The 19,330-nt window shown below is 42.2% G+C and overlaps 2 protein-coding genes across 2 annotated transcripts; one reads left to right on the top strand and one right to left on the bottom strand.

The window, feature by feature from the left end:
• Positions 1 to 93: 93 nt before the first annotated feature.
• On the top strand, positions 94 to 2,070 carry ten1 (TEN1 subunit of CST complex). Its single transcript, XM_076729418.1, has 3 exons — positions 94 to 219; positions 650 to 807; positions 1,240 to 2,070. Exons 1-3 carry the CDS (start codon positions 131 to 133, stop codon positions 1,389 to 1,391), a joined length of 399 nt encoding a protein of 132 aa, XP_076585533.1. The 5' UTR covers positions 94 to 130; the 3' UTR covers positions 1,392 to 2,070.
• A 966-nt stretch (positions 2,071 to 3,036) lies between these two features.
• evpla (envoplakin a) lies at positions 3,037 to 18,761 on the bottom strand. The gene is made up of 22 exons (XM_076729417.1): positions 18,615 to 18,761; positions 14,225 to 14,324; positions 13,978 to 14,132; positions 13,615 to 13,738; positions 12,800 to 12,931; positions 12,598 to 12,639; positions 11,998 to 12,159; positions 11,716 to 11,823; positions 11,482 to 11,577; positions 11,217 to 11,327; positions 10,778 to 10,924; positions 10,484 to 10,638; positions 10,271 to 10,368; positions 9,933 to 10,099; positions 8,825 to 8,994; positions 8,581 to 8,719; positions 8,289 to 8,482; positions 7,766 to 7,916; positions 7,480 to 7,563; positions 7,109 to 7,216; positions 6,915 to 7,007; positions 3,037 to 6,770 (listed from the first exon to the last, which is right to left on the bottom strand). The coding sequence occupies exons 1-22, from the start codon at positions 18,671 to 18,673 to the stop codon at positions 3,372 to 3,374; spliced, it is 5,994 nt and encodes a 1,997-aa protein (XP_076585532.1). The 5' UTR covers positions 18,674 to 18,761; the 3' UTR covers positions 3,037 to 3,371.
• Between the last annotated feature and the right edge of the window lie 569 nt (positions 18,762 to 19,330).

Raw genomic sequence — 19,330 nt, forward strand, 5'->3', positions numbered from 1 at the left:
GACACGAATTTACCCTGGGTCCTCTGGCGCAGTCTCAGAGAGATGGAGCAGACTACCTTTCATGTGACGTGAACCCGGAAGGGATTCACCTTCCTCAAGCGTTTGTTTGTTTGTTTGTGTCGCAGTCACGATGCTTCCTGCCGCTGCAGTTTTCCATTTTCCCTGGGAAGTAAACTCTGGAGCAGTGCAGGAAGGAGAATCAGTGAGAGTGTTTGGCAGGTGGGTTTTGTTTGTGACTCACAGCACATCAGGTTTGATGCTCTGACAGGAAAACGGATTTGCTTGATACAAGTCAGTTTGTTGGTCTACAAAAAAACCTGCAGCCGTTCACCTGAAGAGAGACTGTTTACCCTCTGAAAGAAGAAAGAAATCCATTCTTCTAAAAATGAAAAGCTGCAGAGTTTCACTTGAAGTACAGCACATACGCTAATAGAATGCATTCCTTCTCTGAAATTGTTAGTACTGTTGTTGTTGTGTTATTGAATAGAATACAACTTTATTTTCCATCTGGCTGCTCATATGCAGACATCACACAAGAAGAACACTGCGAGTATAGTAACTCCAAGTGACACAATAAACTTTAAGACTGCACCTCCAAAAAAAAAAAAAAAAGGATTGACTTGGACATTAAACCTGTTAAATTTTTCAGACTCGACTGCTATCAGCCTGAGGAGTCCAGGGCGACGCTGTCAGCTCAGCATGCTTCAAAGGAGCACCACGTGGTTGTCCACACCTTATTCGTGGAGCCTTTTAATCCAATAATTGGAGCCCAGTACATAGTTTTGGGTGAGACAGAAAATGCTGAAGGTAAGGAAAGATATTATGATTTCTTATTATAAGGAATGTTGAAGTAATTAGGATTATCAAACAGAAGTTTCCAGTTTTTCTTAGGCCCACATAACAGTCAAACAAGAAATTTTACAGAGGCTAATCGACCCTTTCAGGATTCAGTGTAAATGTATAAATGCTGGATTGAGCAGCTCTCACCTTATTCATTTGTGGTGAACCTGATATCTGCCATTAAATGTTTTGTTTGTTTTCTCCATACTTGTGGCCTCAGATTCAAGGATCAAGTTGAAATAGAGCCTGGAAGTAACAGCTCTTACCTTTTGAATACCAGTGTTTGTTTTGCATATATTTAGATTTTACTGATTCATGGAAGAAAATCTTGATCCCTGGGGCCATTTAAATACATCCAAGACTGTTACCTCACTTTATCTGAATTTTCTTGTCTTCCAGAGGGTGGTGTGATGGTCCGTGCCCGTGTGCTGAACTGTGTTGATGGAGTAAACATTGCGCTTCTACAGAAGGCCATAAATGAGCAAAGGAGCTTCTTCAAGGAGAGGGAGCACAAACAGAATGATGCTGCACAATCTGCACATGCACCCTGATGAGGGTCTCCATTCATCATGCTTCCCACGGTCACCTCGTTGAGTATGTGGGCTACAGCGCTGCATCTTAAGATGTTTGCCAAAGTGCTCTGAAGTGCAGTTGTGTGAGCTTAAGTGAACTTAACAATTGTTTGGTTAAGTGTAAAATAGTCTATATGCCTATCCTGTCTACCTCTGACCATAACAGTTTTCTGGACTTCATTAGTCTAATATTTTGGTCAATGTTTTGGTTCCTTTACTTATGAACATGGTGCAGGTTATTAGCTTTTTCTCTCAGTGTTGAGACATCTGATAATAATGGGCATCATTATAGTGGGAGTTACCAGTCCTCACATTTTGATGTAACTTTGTGGTTTGATCCTTTTAAAAATGCTTACAATAGATATGTTATGTAGGTGGATTTGATATATTCCACCCACATTGAAATGACAAATGTTTGAAATTGTGTACTGAAGTATAAGTTCTACTCAATGACACGATTGAGTATTTTGCACAAATAAGACAGTTGAAAAGATAGGATTTGCGCTGAAGCTCCTTTGGCAGAATTAATGTAATTGAAACAGTTTCATGAGTCCATGTTATAACCATATCAATTATTTTTATTTATTCATGTTTCTTTTGTTTCTTTTTTTTCTTTTATAAAAAATGTTAAGACAAAAATAAAGAACTATTGAGCACACATGGTCTACACGAGGGAATGTTTCATGTATTAACATCTCTGAACACATTGTTCATGTCTGTTATACTGTATGGTCTAATTAGTGAGCTATACTGGTCCTGGACTGTATGTTAAAGCAGTGGTTCCCAACATTTTGACTTGTGACCCCAAATCACAGATTATGGTATCAATGAGGACTAGACCTTAATAGTCTATTAATCAATTAGTCCACCAAGGAACAATTTTGATAGTTGATAAACTATTGTTTCTGATCCCAGCTTCTCAAATGCCTGTTGGTCAGACAAAATGTGAAAATGTCACTTTGCATTTTGGGAAATTGTTATGGCCATTTTAAAATATTTTTTCTGATATTCTAAAGACAAAATGTTAAGTTATTGTGTAAAAAACAATTCTAGTGTCGTAGAAAATGATCATCAGTTCAATTAATGTTTTTTTTTTTTTTGTTCTTTCTCATCCAAATGTTAATCTGTTGAACCCTTAGATTTACCTGGCAACCCCTTGATGGTACCGACCCTCAGGATGGGAAACACTGTGTTAAATGATATATGCATCTTTAAAATTACATGTAATACTTAATGTGTTATATTTGTTACCAGCATGTTCATGTACACTGGGTGGAGCGGTGCTCATTATTTGTCATTTGATGTCAGTTGATGAACGCACCCTCTTCTTCCTGACACAGTTACTAGTAGTACTAAGTACTTCACAGGTACATAAAATTGGAAGCTGTGGTGAAGGTCACCCAGATTTTATGTTTTAAGTGGGTTCTTAAAACAATATATAATCAGGTATTGCTGTCTTGAAAATTATTAATTGCACTTGCTTGTGTGTTTTATTTAAGACGACGATACAGCACAGTGAGGGAGTCCATGCTCTTTATAATTTAAATTTATTGATATTTGTTTCTTCATAAAGTATCAAACAAGATTGAGTTTAAAGTGAACAATGTGAAGGATAGCCCACGAGTAATACAGAATCAAATCAATCTTGGTAAAAAGCATTGCACCATGTCCCAATATCCCTAATAACACAATAACGTCAAAGATAAATTGCATTTATGTTCTCCATTTTTAAATTAATCCAAAAAAAAAAAAAAAAAAAGTCATCCCACATCACTTGTTTGGTAAACAAAAGCAACTCAGCAGCAATCATTGTGGCTGAACAGACAAGTTTGCAGTAGAATACTTTTCCTGAGTCAAAATGTACATTGTCATTAATGTATGGATTTCACATAATCTAATAGCACATTTTTACCACATCACTCAACAGACCAGATACCTCAAAGTATGTTGTAAACATATCTAGAATCTTGCATATTTTGAAGAGTTGTATGTTGGAGTGTAACCAGACTCTTTGGAGGAGGCAGGCAGCATTGGTAAGCCTGACACTGGGTCTGTCTTACAGCGATCCAGAGCTTGTTTGTAGCTGATCTTCTCCTTTGTGATTGGGTCTACAATATCCTTAACATAGGTTGTCTCAGCCTGCAGCTCCCTCACCATCGTGCTGTCTATCATTCTGGCCCCAATGGCCTCCAATATGCTTACTCTACTGCCAGAGTTGGGATTGACCAGCCCTCCGGTCAAGTGTTGTGCCTCCATGTAGCGCATGGCATTGTCCTTCGGCATCCAGCCTTTCTGAACAGCTTCTCCCACAGACAAACACTCTTTGGTCATGGGGTCTTCAACACCAGTGAAGGCTTTTTGTGCATTGAGTAGCCTCTGGAGTTGACTGTCGTCAATGAGGCCTTTGGCTGCTGCCTTGTGAACTGTGTATCTCTCTTTGTTGTTGATGTCAATGATGCCACCTGTTGCTGCCTGAGCCTCCAGAAGTTTTTTGGCAGTGGTGGGATCAATCAGTTTACGCAGGGTAGCACTACGTATCGTAAAGCAGGTGTCAGTGTTTGTGTCCATTATTCCAGCAACTGGGTAGATTTCTGTAGCAGTGGAGATATCAGGGGGGGCTGATTTCACTGGTGTAGTGGACTTTGGGGTGACTGAGTTGAACTGGGGTTGCTTCTTATTTTCACCCGCAACCAGCAAGGCAAACTCTGAGATGGGCATCTTGCCTTGTTTGTACTTTTGTAGATCATACTCTGTCAACCTGTGTTGCTTCAGGGCATCTTTGATGGAGTACTGCTTTCCACTCTTGCGATCCTGCAGTACAGATGTCTCCCCATCAGGTCCCATCGAAGTAATCTCTTCCCAGTCACACTCCAGCTCCTGCAAATGAATGTACTGTTCACGATCAATCAGGCCTTGCAGGTAGGCATCATAGGGAGACATGTCTTTTCCAGTATCTGGATCCAGAATGGTGATTTTGGTGGAGACATTAGTCTCTTTGGTTCTTGTCTCTGTTTGCTCTTCCTTCTGCACTTGCTGAAGAAGCTGCCTGATGGTACTGTCTCGCTCATGGATGTTGTCTTTTTCATTCAGGATCTCCCTTTCTAGACGCTGGCTGTCAGACTCCAACTTAAGACTTCTCTGCCTGCTCATTTGCGTTCTCTCACTCATTAGCCTGCTCTGCTGCTGGAAAGACAGGCTGGTGTCATGTTTCTTGGCTTCAAGTGTCCTGAGCTCTCGAGTGAGGTTGTCCTTCTCCCTCAGTAAGGCGTCTCTGTTCAAAATGAGGGTAGTCTCCTCTCTTGAAGAGTTGGACTTGGTGCTCATCAGAAGGTTGATTTTATCATTGACACGTCTGATTTCATCTTCCAGGTCCTGTCTGGTAAACTTGTGCTGAGACACCTGCTCCCTCAGGCGATCCCTCTCTGCTTCGACAGCCTGGTCTTTCTCAACACGGACAACCTCTTTGTACACTGTTTTCTCACCAGACTTCTCCCTCTGCAGGATCTCAATTTTTACCGTGCTGCTATGGATGTCTCTCTGGAGACGCAGGATATCGCTGGTTTGCTGGTCCATATCTGACCGAAGATCGCTTGTCATCCTCTCCAGTTTTGGGTCTCTTTCAACCTTCAGTACCTCTTCGACAATAATACTTTCTTCAACAGGAGGTGGGGCATTTTCCAGCTGTGTGATGCGCAGTCGGATCTCTCTGAGGTCAGACTCAGCTTGAATCTTCTTTTGATGCTCATCACTCTCTCTGAGGATCCTCTCTTTATCTTCCACCGTTGTTCTCAGCTGCTGCAACTCTAGCTCTGTTTGACGTCGTGTCTTTACTTCTTCATCCAGGTTCCTGCTGAGCTTGTCATGCTCGATTAACTGTCTCGGGTCCTTCTGTAAACGCACAACCTCCTGCACAACCACTTTCTCCTCAGGCTTCTGTCTCTCCAACAGGATGTATTTATTTTGCAGATCAAACACCATTTCTTCAATGGTGCGCCGCAACTGTGCCTCCTCCCGCACATCTCTTCTCAAGCGGTCAGCTTCTTTCTCCAACAGAGGATCAGGTTCATATTTGATGACATCTCTGGTGACAAGTTTGGTCTCTACCTTGGACTTTTCAGCTTTCCATTCATCTCTCTCTGTCCTGAGTAGTTTCACCTTGTCCAGGAGAGAGTTGTAAGTGGTGTGTAAATGGTTAATCTGATCATTTAGTCTCTGAATCTCTCTCTCATTTTCAGGGCTTCTTTCCTCCTTAACCACCTCTTGGAGAACTTCCTTCATCTCCACCTTGGGCTTCTCTGAACGAAGGATATTCAGCTCTGATGTGACCTGGCTGATCTCCCTCTCCAGATCAGAGCGTTGCTTGCTGGAGTCTTGTATGTCTTTCCTGAGCCGCATTATCTCCACCTCTGTGTTTGGGTCTATCCGATAGAGCTCATTAACGATTTCCTTCACCTCGATCTTTGGCTTCCACAATTGAATTTCTTGGTAGCGGCCTTGGAGGTTCATCAGCTCTTTGGACAAAGAGTTGTTTTCCATCCTCTCTTCCTCCATGCTTGTCCGAATCTTCGTAGATTCAGTGATGAGATCAGGGTCTTGTTCAATCTTTTTCACTTCCTTAGTGATGATCTTAGGCTTGATGTTAGGAATCAGTCTCTCAAGTGCATTAATCTGGCTCCTTGTCTGGAAGATTTCATCATTGAGCAACTTGATCTTGTTGTTCTCATCAGAAATTTCTGTCTCAAATGATCGCACTGCTCTCAACATCTCTGGGTTCTGTTCCACTTTCAAAACCTCCTTCTTAACCACTCTCTCTTTGATGGGTGGTTGTTTCTGCTGGAGAATTGTGACTTCTGTCTTCATCTGAACCTGCTCCCGATCTTTCACGTAAATTTCGTCTCTCATCCTTGCTATTTCGTCTCTCATCTTAGCGGCATCTATGTCTAGCTGAGGATCTCTCTCAAACTCTGTCACCTCTCTGGTTGCCAGTTTGGGTGGAGTGTTTTTGAGGGTGTCCTCCAGGATGGTGATTTTCTGATTTGACACCTCAACCTCAGTCTGGATTGTACTACGCTTCAGGGCCTCTTCATGTATTTTGTTTCGCAGGTCAGACAAATCACTTTCCAGTTTTGGGTCACGGTAGTAGTGCAGTACTTCTTTCTCCTCAACACGCTCAACTCCTTTGCGACTCTTCAAGGACATCATCCTGTCCTTAAAGGTTCTCAGGTCTGTCTCAGCATGAGCTGTCCTGTCCTTCTCATCCTCTAGCTCTTTCAACAGACTGTTTAACTCTGAAGCACTCCTCTGTTGGCTTTGAAGCTGCACTTGTTGCTGTGCCACCAGTTGAACTTTCTCTTCATTCTGCAGCAGCAAAACCAAAAGAATTGAATGGTGATAAGATGCCATGAGATTTTTGAAAAATTATTTATCTTTTTTTGTGACGTAGCTTCAGTTATTTTCATATGAAAGATAAAAAACTTTTCTGTGTATGATCTCTTTTCTTACTTGTAAAATGAGATTCTTAGCCAAGCCCATCTGTTTTTGGCGTTGGGTGTTTTCAGCTGTTGCTTCAGCGTAACGGTTGACGAGATCTTTTTCCTGTAATAAACAAGAGACAAAGCAAAACATCAGTCACCTTGATCTTTTAATAAATGTAACAAATTTATATTGTGTTAAAAACATAGGAGTTTAAATGTTACTTCTTTCTGAACAGCATCAGCCAGTGTGAGCAGATGAGGTTTCTTTGCAACAGTGGCTCCAGCATCCTCAAGTGTACCATTGTATTTGTCAACGTTGGCCTCATATTCCTGCACAGATATGAAGAGTTAGTCTGTGCTTGCTGGTTTGAGCACAAAGTCATTGAGTGAGTTAAACAAGTATGCTTGTGTTCCAAGTTGTGGACTCTTTGCAAAAAATATTTTGAACTGAAAACCTGTAGGGGAGGTTTTAAAATGATGTAATCTCTGATAATATTATTTAATATTGACGTCCTTCCTGTTTACATAATGCATGGGAACAATATTTATATTCTCTTGTTGATATTTTGTATTATAATTAATTTGAGACTTACATTGAGTAGATTCTGTAGATCTTGCGACAGGTCAGTCACTCTGTCCATGTCATCTCCCTTCCTCTTCAAGTCATCCATCACCCTCTATGGTGAAAAGAGGTTAATCAGTTAATCAGAGTTCTTAATATTATTATTAATTCAATAATGGCACATTTTTACTGATTTACATTGAGCAAATCATATGTGTGTGTAAATAAATGATACTGTGGTTGTTCCACGAGAAAAGATAAAGTGCCCTGAACTATTCTTTACATGGCACTTCTTTACGTTCAGGAGACAACCTCACCTCTTGGGAGCTCTGCTTAGCAGCGACCTGAGACAGATCATCATTGCTGTTAATCTGGTTTGTCGGCACGCTGTTCAGGAAGGAGTTCAGGGATTTGCATGTGCTCTGGAACTCCTGATTCTTCGTTGCGGCTTCTTGTAAGATGTTTTCTCTGAGAGAATTCATAATCAAACAATTAAAAAAAAAAAAAAAAAAAAAAAAAAAGCTCTTCATTGTGGTGCTTTCAAATTCGAGCTTAAACCTTTGCCTGACTATATCACTTTACCAAAACAACATTATATGAGTGTATACTGCTTGTTTTATGTAATGTATATGTGTAAATTAAATGTAATCAAAATATTTCTGGAAAATAAGGGTCAACAATAATTTATTTGTAACATTAATTGCCTTTTCAAATAAAAAAAAATCAAACTGAACTAACTGATTTCACTGATGCATATCTCTGTCAGTAAAACCTACACTGGTCTGACTTTCTAATCAAACTGAAGTGGCTGAACTGATTTGACTGTGGTGCTATTCTCACCTCTCTTTCAGCTGGTTGGCCACGTTTGCATAGCGGGTCTGCAGCTGCTTGACCTCTGTTCTCTGGCGCTGGATGTCAGGGCAGAACTCCTGGTGGCCTTGCTGCAGAGAGCTGCACAGCTGCTCTGTGGTCTCCAGATCCTGACTCAGCTTCTTCATGTCATCCTGAGCTGCTGCCACAGACTTTTGCTGGTACTGAATACAACAAAGGAGATGTGCAATTTAAAATCTGTCGAATTGTCTATGTGATGGAGAAAGAGCTGCAAGGAACGTGGAAATGCAGATTTCCTCACCTGAATGTCTACAGTATGGGCTTGGATTGCATTTGGTACGTCAGGGACTGGGCTATCTTCACTCAGCTTTTTCTCAAAACCAGAGACAAGGCCATCCACTTTCTTAATCTGACTTTCCAGGTTGAGGGATGCATTCGCTCTGAAAAAAAAAAGAGAAAATTTCATGATAACTGCTAAGATTATTGAGTTCAGTAGCAGAACTCGACAACCATGTCATTGCATATATATAACCTCCCAAACTTACTTCTTGGTGTAGAGGTCAGCAAGTGCTGCAATGCTGTCATGCTTGTTGTTGGCGGCACTCAGTTTGAGTGGCAGTGCAGAAGAAGTGGAGTCTTTGGACAGCAGGGGCTGCAGATCAGCCTGAGCTGCCACCTTCTCCTGCTCCAGAGCCTTCAGAGCCTTGGCAGCTTGCTGTGAAGGACAAGTGTGGACACTTTACATACTTGCACTAATATGCTGTGGCATTTCATCAAATATCAGACATCTAAGATTCAAACTGTAAACTGCCAAAAGTGACGCCTCATGTCTAAATGTTTCAGAAGCTTTTCCACTGTTTCAACAGTTCACCAGCCAGGGTATCTGCTGACCAGTCTCACTTCTAATAAAGAAAAGCCTTAGATTTTGATACCTAAACATATGAGAAAGCTCACTGACCCACAGAATTTAAATATCTAAATATAAAATCAGTTCTTCTTTTTACTGTATATTATGCCCCGCTGCCAACAACAGCATATACGGCTAAGACAACAAATAACCATAAAGCTAATATGGCGATTGTTACAGTAACACTCCGCAGCATGTACAGTGTGTCAACAACTGTGGTGTAGCGGCTGGGCAGAGTTAGCTTGTTTCCGATGCTAAGGCTAACGTTACTGGTTGTCATGGCAGCCACGCAGATGCCGCAGGGAGGAGGGGCTTGGAGGCGGGGCATGAGCGCGGCGGAGGGGGAGTGATGTGGAACTTGTGTTGGTTCAAATTTTCAGGCTAAGTCTGCTCTTTTCTCCATCTTACCTACCACAGCTTTAAGGATTTCAAAAAACAACAACAAAAAAACTGCAAATCATGAGCTAGCAAAATTGGTGATGCAGTGTGAAGGAATTGCAGTTCCATAACAGTGGAACATGGTTCATTTTATTAAACATTTTCTATGTTATATTTAATATGTGAAGAACCAAATGAAGCAGTTTCATCCTATGTGGAGCATGAATGCATACAGGTGCAACCAACCAGGAACATGGTTAGTGCCATCTCACTAACGACAGCTCATCAAAACCATATCAAAGTGTTATGTTGGTAGTTACAACTACTGTGTTTCATTTACTGTGTTGAAGTCCGTTTACAACTCTCACCTCTTGTTCCTTCAGCCTGTTTGCCAGATCTCCGGCCGGGTCCGTACGATTCAGTGGGGCTCGCAGGCGGCTCAGCATGCTCTCCTCAGTGTTGACCAGGTCATCCTCCAGCCTGTCCAGCTGCTGAGCCAGGGCTGCCACTTTGGGATCCGGTGCAGCAGAAGACACTGGGGTGAATAAGGAAACAAAGAAGTTTACAGATTGCCTCATCTGACTGTAGCCTGAAGATAAAAATGAGAAACTGTTTGTGCAACTGGTTGTACATAATCATCATGTTTTATAGGCCCAATGATGCCATATAATTAGGATATTTAAGGACTGAATTTATAGACAAAGACCTGATTGTTGGGGCCTGGAGACTTCAGATTTATGATTCTTCAGGGATGCTGCCAGAGCAGCTCTTCTCTTCTTGATGTCTGCCAGTTCACCACCCAGCCTGATGATGGACAGAGTAAGAGGCAGGGAGGAAGGTGGAAACAGGAACAGTGTCACTGACATATTCTTGCGTTGTTGGTTGTAGCTGCATAGTAACACAGCTTTGCATTACTTACAAGTCCACTTTATCAATGGCCTCTGAATCAGGTGGAGGGATCTGGAAGCAAACTCCAGGGAAGGTTTTCGTTGCTCCATCAGTGGAGATAATGTCCCAGTTCTCGATGTCGGAGTTAGATTTCAGGGTGACCTTCTCTCCTCTTGACAGAGACGCCTACATGATAATGATGAACACATGTCCACACATTTCAAGATGACTAAAAAGAAACATCTCAGCTGTGGATATTTGTCAGCCTCTGCCTTTTCTTTGTTCTCTGAAGGCCTCACAACAGTTTAAGGTTAACAAGCCCTACCCTATCTGTGTCCCAGTCACAGAGGGACTCCACTGTGATGGGTCTGCTGGAGTTGATGCGTCGTTGCTTCAGAGGAGCGATGGTGGTGCTGCGCCTCCTCAGGTCTGCCAGCAGCTGCTCACTGTTCTGTACGGCCTTCTCCTCCGCCTGGTGGGAAACACACATAGAGGAAAAGAGGTCTTAGAAATACTTATCTCAGGGCAGATAGCAACGAAAACTTGATAGAATAACAACAACACATTAATAAATCCATTCCAGAAAAATAAAGCTGTGATTTCTCCTTTTCTCCTTCTCTTTTCTCCCATCTTTGTTTTTGTTGTTTTTTTTTTTTTTACTTATATGACCAGCTCCCCCCCACACTCTTTTCACAGCAAGCTGAATTTCATGTGTGTGTAGACGTTCAGTATTTGATTCTTTCTCTGTGAAAGTTCCCCTGTACCTCAAGCTGCAGCAGTGTCTCAGAGTTGCTCTTCTTGCTGATGGACTTGGGGTCCATGCTGTTGTTGAGTTCGGTGAGTTTCTCTGACAGTTGGTCAGTCTCCATTTGGTACTGGAAAATGGCACAAAAACACATTGTTGAGAAGTTTTGTTGAAAACCTGAATGTGTCAGCCTATGGGGACATTTATTCAGTTATGTTCATATCCACTCACACAGAGTTGATTGTCATAATACCAAATTGTGGTGTTTGCTGTTCCATATTTACCCTTTTGAATTCCTCCACATTGTCCAGGTGTGTCTCTTGACAAATGCAGAGATTGAGGAATTTCTGCCACTCTTTTCGTACGGCATCTCTCTGACCCTGCAAATATCATGTCACAATATGAGTTAACCTGGGTTTAAATGGTATTCAGATGAGTTTAAAAGGTGTAACTTCATGACATTTTTAATGTTAAAGCTTTTGCTTTTGAAAGCGGCGTCCTCTGAGAAATGGCGGTACCTGTATCGTGGCGCTGGCTGGGTGTTTCATTTCAACGAGACGGTCTCCTTCCTCCTGGAGTTTGTTCACCTCGCTCTCGTGGGACAGCAGGCTGTTGTTCTTGAAGTTCTGATTGAGATCAAACCAAAGTGTTGTTGTTTACATGTTTGCTCATTCAAGTACAGATCAAATAATCAGTCTGGACCATTCTGGACAATCAACACCATCTCATTATTTATGACAGCTAAGTTGCCAGGAATGGTATCTTTCATTGTTTTGGCTGAATAACCCTTCAGTCCTGACCTCATACTGCCTGCGGACATCAGGTGGGTCCACCATGCGGTCACTCCAGTCTTGCTGTTTGATCTTGTCTTGCTCTTCTCCCAGGAAGGCCAATTCCTTGTTGCAGCCCTGCATGTATTCGTACAGGCTGTTCAGGTAGTGGCGACGCCACTTGGAGTTATCCTGAGGAGAAAGTAATTAAAATCAAAAATGAGAAGCTCTGAAAGCTCAAACATTTTATGCCAAAATTCAAGTTATTGTGAGAGCTTTTTGCTTCCTTAATCTTGAATTGAAAAAGGACAAACTAATGTCATGTCATGTCAAATTAGGGCTCAAAATTTATTTTGTTATTTGAATTTTTATTTTCTAAAAAAAAATAATTAATTCTGAAACACAAACAGAAGAAAATAAAACTTGTGCCTTTGACATTTAATATAAAATGATTAGGTGCTTGAAGGGCTTGCTACTGCATGACAATTAACAAAGCTTTCAAGAAAAAGAGACGAGACATTTCTTGGGCGTCTCTCAATAAATAGTCACTTCCTGTCTTATACTTAAGGCTTTTCATCATAAAACTCAATAATAAGTTATGTGCTATTACATGTGAACAACTCAACTCACCAGTAGATTGTTGTACTGTTTCTTCAAAGCTGTATATTTCTCCTATAAGACAAGATAGCAACAAACCTTCATTATGATTAAAGACAGCAAGCAAGACACTGACAGCTTTGATCAGCTGCTGTAGCGAATACAGAAAATTCATAGTGTTTTGCTTTAGCGAAGACATCCAGATGATCCTGTCAAAGTGTTTTCGGTTTTTCACCTTGCTGCCTGCAGAGCTGACACAGAGCTGCGAGTTGTAGGCCTCCACCTCTTTGTGCAGGATGTTGTGAGCAGCAATCTGCTTCTCCAAGTCTGCCATGGTAGGACCGTACTCCTCTGAATTGACCGCTTTCTGTGAGCACAAACACCAGAAGAATGCAGTTAATGCAGGGACAAAACAATTACCACCAGAGAGCGAGTCTGACGGGCTGAGGCACTATTTAATGAGCAGTGTTTTAATGTGTTCATGGTTAATATGTTAATTACAGGATAGTGAGGGCATGGTAAGGGATAAGGCGGGTGTTTTTCGGCAGTTTTCTCACTGTCAACCACTCCCAATAAAAAGAAAACACCTAAAATCACAATGTCTCTCAATGCTATGCAGTACTTTCAATACTCAATACTATGGCTATTAGCCTGAAGTCCATTTGTTCTTGAAGATATAAATCTTTAGAAAATATGGTTTCATTTAATTTTTAATTTGCAACAGCTGGACATTGTAATTTTTAGCAAACATTAATAAATCTGGGGTAAATATTGCATTTGCCGGGAACTATTTTCAATGGTGGATGAATACACATTTGGTAAATGAATATTGGTATGGAATGTTCTGCAGAATTGAGCCACAATAAGCAATAGTTAATGTAATGAAGCAACATGTAAGGTGTGACTAATGATTAATTAATTAAATGTATGTGTTTTTAATACTTTGAATGGATGATGGAGTGCTATGACACAGAGGAATAAGATATATCAGGCTCTGACTACAAAGGCTTGTTGGTAGGATTATTGCTGGTTCGGTGCTATTACACTTACTTGCTTCTGGTTTAAAACAGGCCCCCAGTCGATTCTCGGCATCAGCGACACGTCATCAATCTGCTCGTAGATTTCTCGGTAGAAGACGCAGTCCTTCAACCAGCGTTCGTGGAGGTGGATGACACTGGAGTCACCAGAGGGAAGGAGAGATGCAAAGAAAGAAACGGCTGAGTATTTATAGTGACACAAAATGAATAGCTTTAGCTTTTGGTTGGAGACATGGTGATGTATTTGAAATCACTAGCAAATAGTTATTGTGGATGCTGAATGTGTATGTCTGATTTTTATGTTTTAACACACTTCTCTCCATTGGTCAGCTCTACTGTTCTGCCTCTGTGTAGTATTTATCCTGCAACGACTCACTCGCTCTCTATCTCTGTCGCTTGTGGGTGTTTGAGCTTCTTGGCTTTGTCGACGTCCAGGAAAAGATCCTTCAGCAGGCCCTCAGCCTCGCCCAGCTTGTCTGATATCTCATTCTGATGCTCAAATGGCTGCTCTCTCTTATCATTTTCAGCATCCTGGAGGAAAAGGACAAAAGTTAGGGTGATGCCAGCAAAAGTGATGTATCATTAGTGCATTTGCTTTTCAAGGTGTGCATGTGCATTCTCACCACAGCCAGCATCTCCTCAGACCGGAGGATGTCTTTCTCCACCTGGTCGGCATTCTTTTGCATCTGGGCGATCAGCAAGGCCAAGCTGCTGGCTTGGTTCCTGCAGGGTGAGGAGAAAGGCGACAGATTAAACCACAAGCAACGATCAGATGGGTTTTACTGAGAATCAGTTCAGTCTTCCCTTCTCATGCTGCACAATCCCTCTTGCCGTCTCAAATCCTCCATATCTGAGGGCCGATATTCACCAGTCACTTTACAGCTAATCCTTCATATCCTAAATGTTGACTACAAAACCACTTTCTAAACTAAAATGGATTTCAGGTAGACAAACAGCTAAAGACGACGAAACAAGGAAACACTTGAAAACCCAAAGGACTTTAATTCTGAAAGTATCTGGTTTCCTTTATTTTATGTATTTCATTTTGCCTGTTAGGGAAAAGAGGAGGACATTTTAATTTAATCTAACTTCATTTCTCACAAGCTGAAAGATACATTATCAAGAACAGATGAAAGCAACGTTGGTGTATGTTTCTGGACAAACTTCACATCAACAGCTTTTGATTTGAACTAACGAGCCCAGACGTGTTGCAAGACGGTTTTATTTTTTTCCTTGTCACTGTTTATCTGACTGATGCCTGTTTGTTGAGATGAAACCAAACCTGAAAAAACACACGCTGTCTCAAGGGCTATTGGAATGGTTTTAGGGACGGCGCGAGGGTGTTTAGTTTCACCTCCTGAGCCTCCACTGATGCGTTCCTTGAATGCTAACCATTCCTCAGTGGCTGTGACTGTCACTCCCTCGGCCACTGTCACGGTGTTGCTCTCTGTCAATGCCACGCAGCGTTTCGGTGAGAAAAGTCAAAGCAAGGCCTCAGACAGACAGAAGGAGGAGGACATCCTACTGGCTGGCAATTAGAGATGAAGGACTCCCATAAAACTAAATAAGAGGTTAGTTTGGAGTCTTTGATTTGAATAAAGGTACAGTATGTTAAATTTTTGCTACACGTTAATTCACTCGCAAGTTGCAGTCTTGTGTAACACCCTTTAATTCTGAGAAACAGCCTCATAATATGCAGCCAGTTCACATCAGCTGGGAAAGTAAAGCAAAGTCACAGCTGCATAAAGGGAGAAACAGGGAGTTTGCTTTTTGGGTTGTTGTTGATATAAATTAAAAAACACCACAAAAATCTCCCTACTGACATTTCATAAGTCACTCAAAACGTGACAGGACATTCTGCATGTTAAACTCTCGCTCTCCTCGCTCAGAGTTTATGCTACAGGGCAAATTTTACAACTTGAGAAGACTCCATTCATGAACTTGAACCACTAGAGTAACACTGATGTGTAACGCCGAACCAAATAATGGTGGCAAAGCATCGAGGATCTCGCTCGTTAATCGGCACTGCATACCGGAGCTACCTCGGAGTACAAAGTCATGTCTGCCTGGAGAGAAAGCTAGCAGATGTCATTTAAGATAGATTAATGGTGATGACCTAAATGCAGTTTCACATCGCTCTTTAATGATAAAGCGACAGAGGAATGCTGGGGCGTCCTCCTGCACTGAGCTGCGAGCTGATCTGGTTCTGCAGCTGCTCTGACAATGGCCTCTCTATTCCTGCTCACTCTGCAGGAGGGACAGGTATGTGCTGTACACACACACACACACACACACACACACACACACACACACACACACACACACACACACACACAGTTGAGTTTCCTTCCTTTTTGGGGACCTTACATAGACGGAGACTTACCCTGACCAGAGCCACTACCTGCCCAAGTCTTGACCCTGAAACTGAATGTTTTACATTATGGGGACTTGTGTTTTGTCCTCATAAGAAGGGCGAGTCCCCCACGATGTGACTGTTCTAACAGATTTATGTCCCAACAACATGAGGCTCATAAGTGTCAGCATGATGGAGAATTAATGAAGCGGTGCGAAAACATGATCTACAGGTTTTTACACCTGTTTCACTGGCTTTTATGGCTTTTTCTGATTTCTTTGGGGGTGTCTTGCTACTTTTTACATTGTTTGCTTTCTGAAGAGAAAAATCAATCATTCGTCCATATCATTCTGTTGACTCGTTATTTGGTTTTTATTTTCTACTGTATCTTCATGTCAGACGCTCAGTGCCAGGCTCTGCCATGATAGAAGTGGGCGGACCGTGCAAACACAAAGGACAACAATGAAAACAAGTCCAGGACTATCCTGGACAAAGTTTGATAGGATGCATTTCAGAAATATAGTAGTGTTATCAGTAAACCAAACCAAAAAAGACAGTACCTAAAACCAGCCTGTCAATGCATGTATGCCCTTTTTGAATTATTGTTATTATCATTTTGAAGAAGCTAGGTTTTTTTTTATTGAGGTACAATAATTGTGACATGATGTTGACCTAATTCTAAAACATCCTACTACACCTGCCAGCTCTTATGGACTGGGAGGGGACATTGTTGAGCACATGAGTGAAATAAGTGATAGAGGTTTGTTTCTCTCCTTCCTCTGGGCTGTCAAGTAAAAGTACACATAATGATCATGGCGCTGAATGACAGGTCACACCCTCACATCTCTGTGATCTCTGCGGTCATGTGGCTGTGTGGGCACATGTATGTGTCTGCATCGAGCCCTCGTGTGTGTCTCTTCTGTTCTGAGGTGCAGAGGAAATAATGGGACAGTATGTGTGTGAGCATCAGCAGCGCTGCTGTCCCTCTCTCAGGCGTAGTTCAGTGAACGCCTGAAGGTGAATACTTCTGTTCACGGCGCACGTCTTTTTTGGTGCGTGTCATTTTTGTGTTTGGTGAGCTAAATGGCAAAGAACGCACTTCTAAAAATAGAAATAATAATATATACTGTAGATATAACTAAAAAATAACTTAACAATGAGTATTTTGTTTCATTTATGAATGATCATGGCGGGGTAGTAGAAGCTACAGCTGATTAGGCTGAAAGTAGGGCAACTGGATAATCGACATAATTTAGAAGGGCTTGCCTGCATTATCGAGTGAATTCTAGGATCATAAAACCACAAACACTCCCTGATTCGGTCGTAGCATCAGTTTGTATTATAAAGTCTGTTGTGTTAAGTCTGGGGGCCTGAAAGAGGTTGAAAGCAGCTGAAAGCTGTGTGAAGCTGAAGATGTGTGGTGTTACTGCACCATGTGTGACCCCAATCACATCACAGACATAGTGCTTCAGGGTGCCTACTAGCACCCACATGCTCACACACACAGCCACAGCCACACCCACCCACACACACACACACACACACACACACACACACACACACACACACACACACACACACACACACTGTCTTGACTGATTTAATGGCTGATGGAAATGTCTTAACGGCCAAATGAGCCAAGCAGCATGTCCTCTGTCACACTACAAAGCACAGTTGGGAACCAACGCCCAGATGGGAGACAGAAACCAGCTAAGCAGTACAGTCTGCTCAGCCCTCATCACACCTCAGCAGTGAGACAACCTGTCGACAGCAGGGGCAAGGTGAAACCCCAGGCTGGTCACCACCTGCCTGTCAGCTTTGTGACAAGAAGGGAAACTATTCATCAGTTTGACAGCTGATTGTCTCCAAACTCTCTCTGGAGCAGCAGTGGTCCTGTCACATGCTGTGTGCTCAAGACTGGATTTAAAGCCATTTGTGTCAATTAAATCAGTCAGACTCCAGACACTGAGCACGATTTTTGAAACATTCACTGAGTGAGTGACACAAATTTATCATGGGTATATTTTGAACAGCTCCTAAAGCCGACAGGCACAGAACAGCCTGACTAAATACCGGTTGTTATCGCTCAAATCATCACTCACAGCCCTGAGGGGACAATTGCTTTTTTCTCATTAAAATATGATCACTAGCAATGTTGTCCAGGCAGTCAAATATCTCAGATTTGGGCAAAACTGGCCCATGAAGCCACATTTCTGGGGCTTGAGTGCCTGAGAAGCAGATTGAACAGAACTATTACAATTCATTTCTTTCTGTGACTTTGACTTTATCTCTCAACTTCAGTCATAAACACATTTTCACTAGTTCCACCTTATTTTTAAAAACACGCGTTTACAAGGTAAACCTGACCTCAGGGGCGTGTTAACAGGCCGCAAACATCTCACTAAGCTTTCACCATCCCTGAGGATTAACTAGACACAACTCTGCACTTGAAATCCACGAGGAAATACACTGAGCAAACTTTCTCTTGACACAGCTGTAATGTAACAGGAGGCGAACCACAACACTCTGAGAGAAAGAGGACAACAGCACGCACAGGAAACATGACACAGGTCTCGGCTGGTGAAGAACAGGAGGAGGGGGAGCATGACCGAGATACATTCATACATTACATTTCAAAAAGCCCACAGGGAAAAACTCACTTGCTGATCTTGCCCGAGACCTTAAGCGTACTGTCCTTAGTTTCCTTTTTCTTAAACATCTTGGAGGTCACGGTGGGTCCAGCAGAGATCCCACAAAAATCTCTCACTCGCTCTCTCCTTCTTCGTCTCTGTCTTCCTCACCCTGTGGCTTCCACTCTGTCTCTCCTCTCCCTTTGGTTCCTCTCAAGCACACTCACGTCAGCACGGTGACAGCCCCTCCCAGGCAAGTTAACAGGTGTGTCACCACCCAGACATCCACCCAGAGGAGGACCGGACCGACCTGTTCCCTGCACTCTCCTTTCCTGCCCTTTCTTTTCATCAGAGCCCTGACACACTCTCACATGTCCCACAGGGAGCAGGAGCCCTTTAATTACAGTGGATGCATAATTCGGGGGGCAGGAGGGACACTGGATTCCACGATTCATGCTAATGGCATTCACTAGTGAACAAAACACCTGTGAATACAGGTGGGTGAAATCAAGTTAAAAAGCTATGAGTGATGCCAAATGTTGGGAGTAAGTGGACTACAGGGGGTTGCTTTAGTTGCATGTCCCCGTCTCCTTCTCGTTCCTGTCATCCCTTGAATGTCGCTATCCAATAAACACATCTGTCCAGGGCTCTGATTTTCTTTAGAAATGAACTGATGATGAAAATGCAGAAATCAAGACCCCTTGAATCCTGTATCTTTCTATTCATTTCAAAGCAAATGTGTCATT

This window comes from Chaetodon auriga, chromosome 4 (genome assembly GCF_051107435.1).
Source record: "Chaetodon auriga isolate fChaAug3 chromosome 4, fChaAug3.hap1, whole genome shotgun sequence".
NCBI classification, from domain to species: Eukaryota; Metazoa; Chordata; class Actinopteri; order Chaetodontiformes; family Chaetodontidae; genus Chaetodon; species Chaetodon auriga.

What these genes read in the sequence shown, in the direction of transcription:
- ten1 (XM_076729418.1), top strand. Translation starts at nt 131, where the DNA reads ATGCTTCCTGCCGCTGCAGTTTTCCATTTTCCCTGGGAAGTAAACTCT. An exon ending in TCAGTGAGAGTGTTTGGCAG is followed by an intron (nt 220 to 649) that starts GTGGGTTTTGTT and finishes TAAATTTTTCAG; the next exon opens with ACTCGACTGCTATCAGCCTG. An exon ending in TGAGACAGAAAATGCTGAAG is followed by an intron (nt 808 to 1,239) that starts GTAAGGAAAGAT and finishes CTTGTCTTCCAG; the next exon opens with AGGGTGGTGTGATGGTCCGT.
- evpla (XM_076729417.1), bottom strand. Translation starts at nt 18,673, where the DNA reads ATGTTTAAGAAAAAGGAAACTAAGGACAGTACGCTTAAGGTCTCGGGC. An exon ending in AGACACTGCTGCAGCTTGAG is followed by an intron (nt 10,925 to 11,216) that starts GTACAGGGGAAC and finishes GTTTCCCACCAG; the next exon opens with GCGGAGGAGAAGGCCGTACA. An exon ending in CTAAGAATCTCATTTTACAA is followed by an intron (nt 6,771 to 6,914) that starts GTAAGAAAAGAG and finishes TTGCTGCTGCAG; the next exon opens with AATGAAGAGAAAGTTCAACT.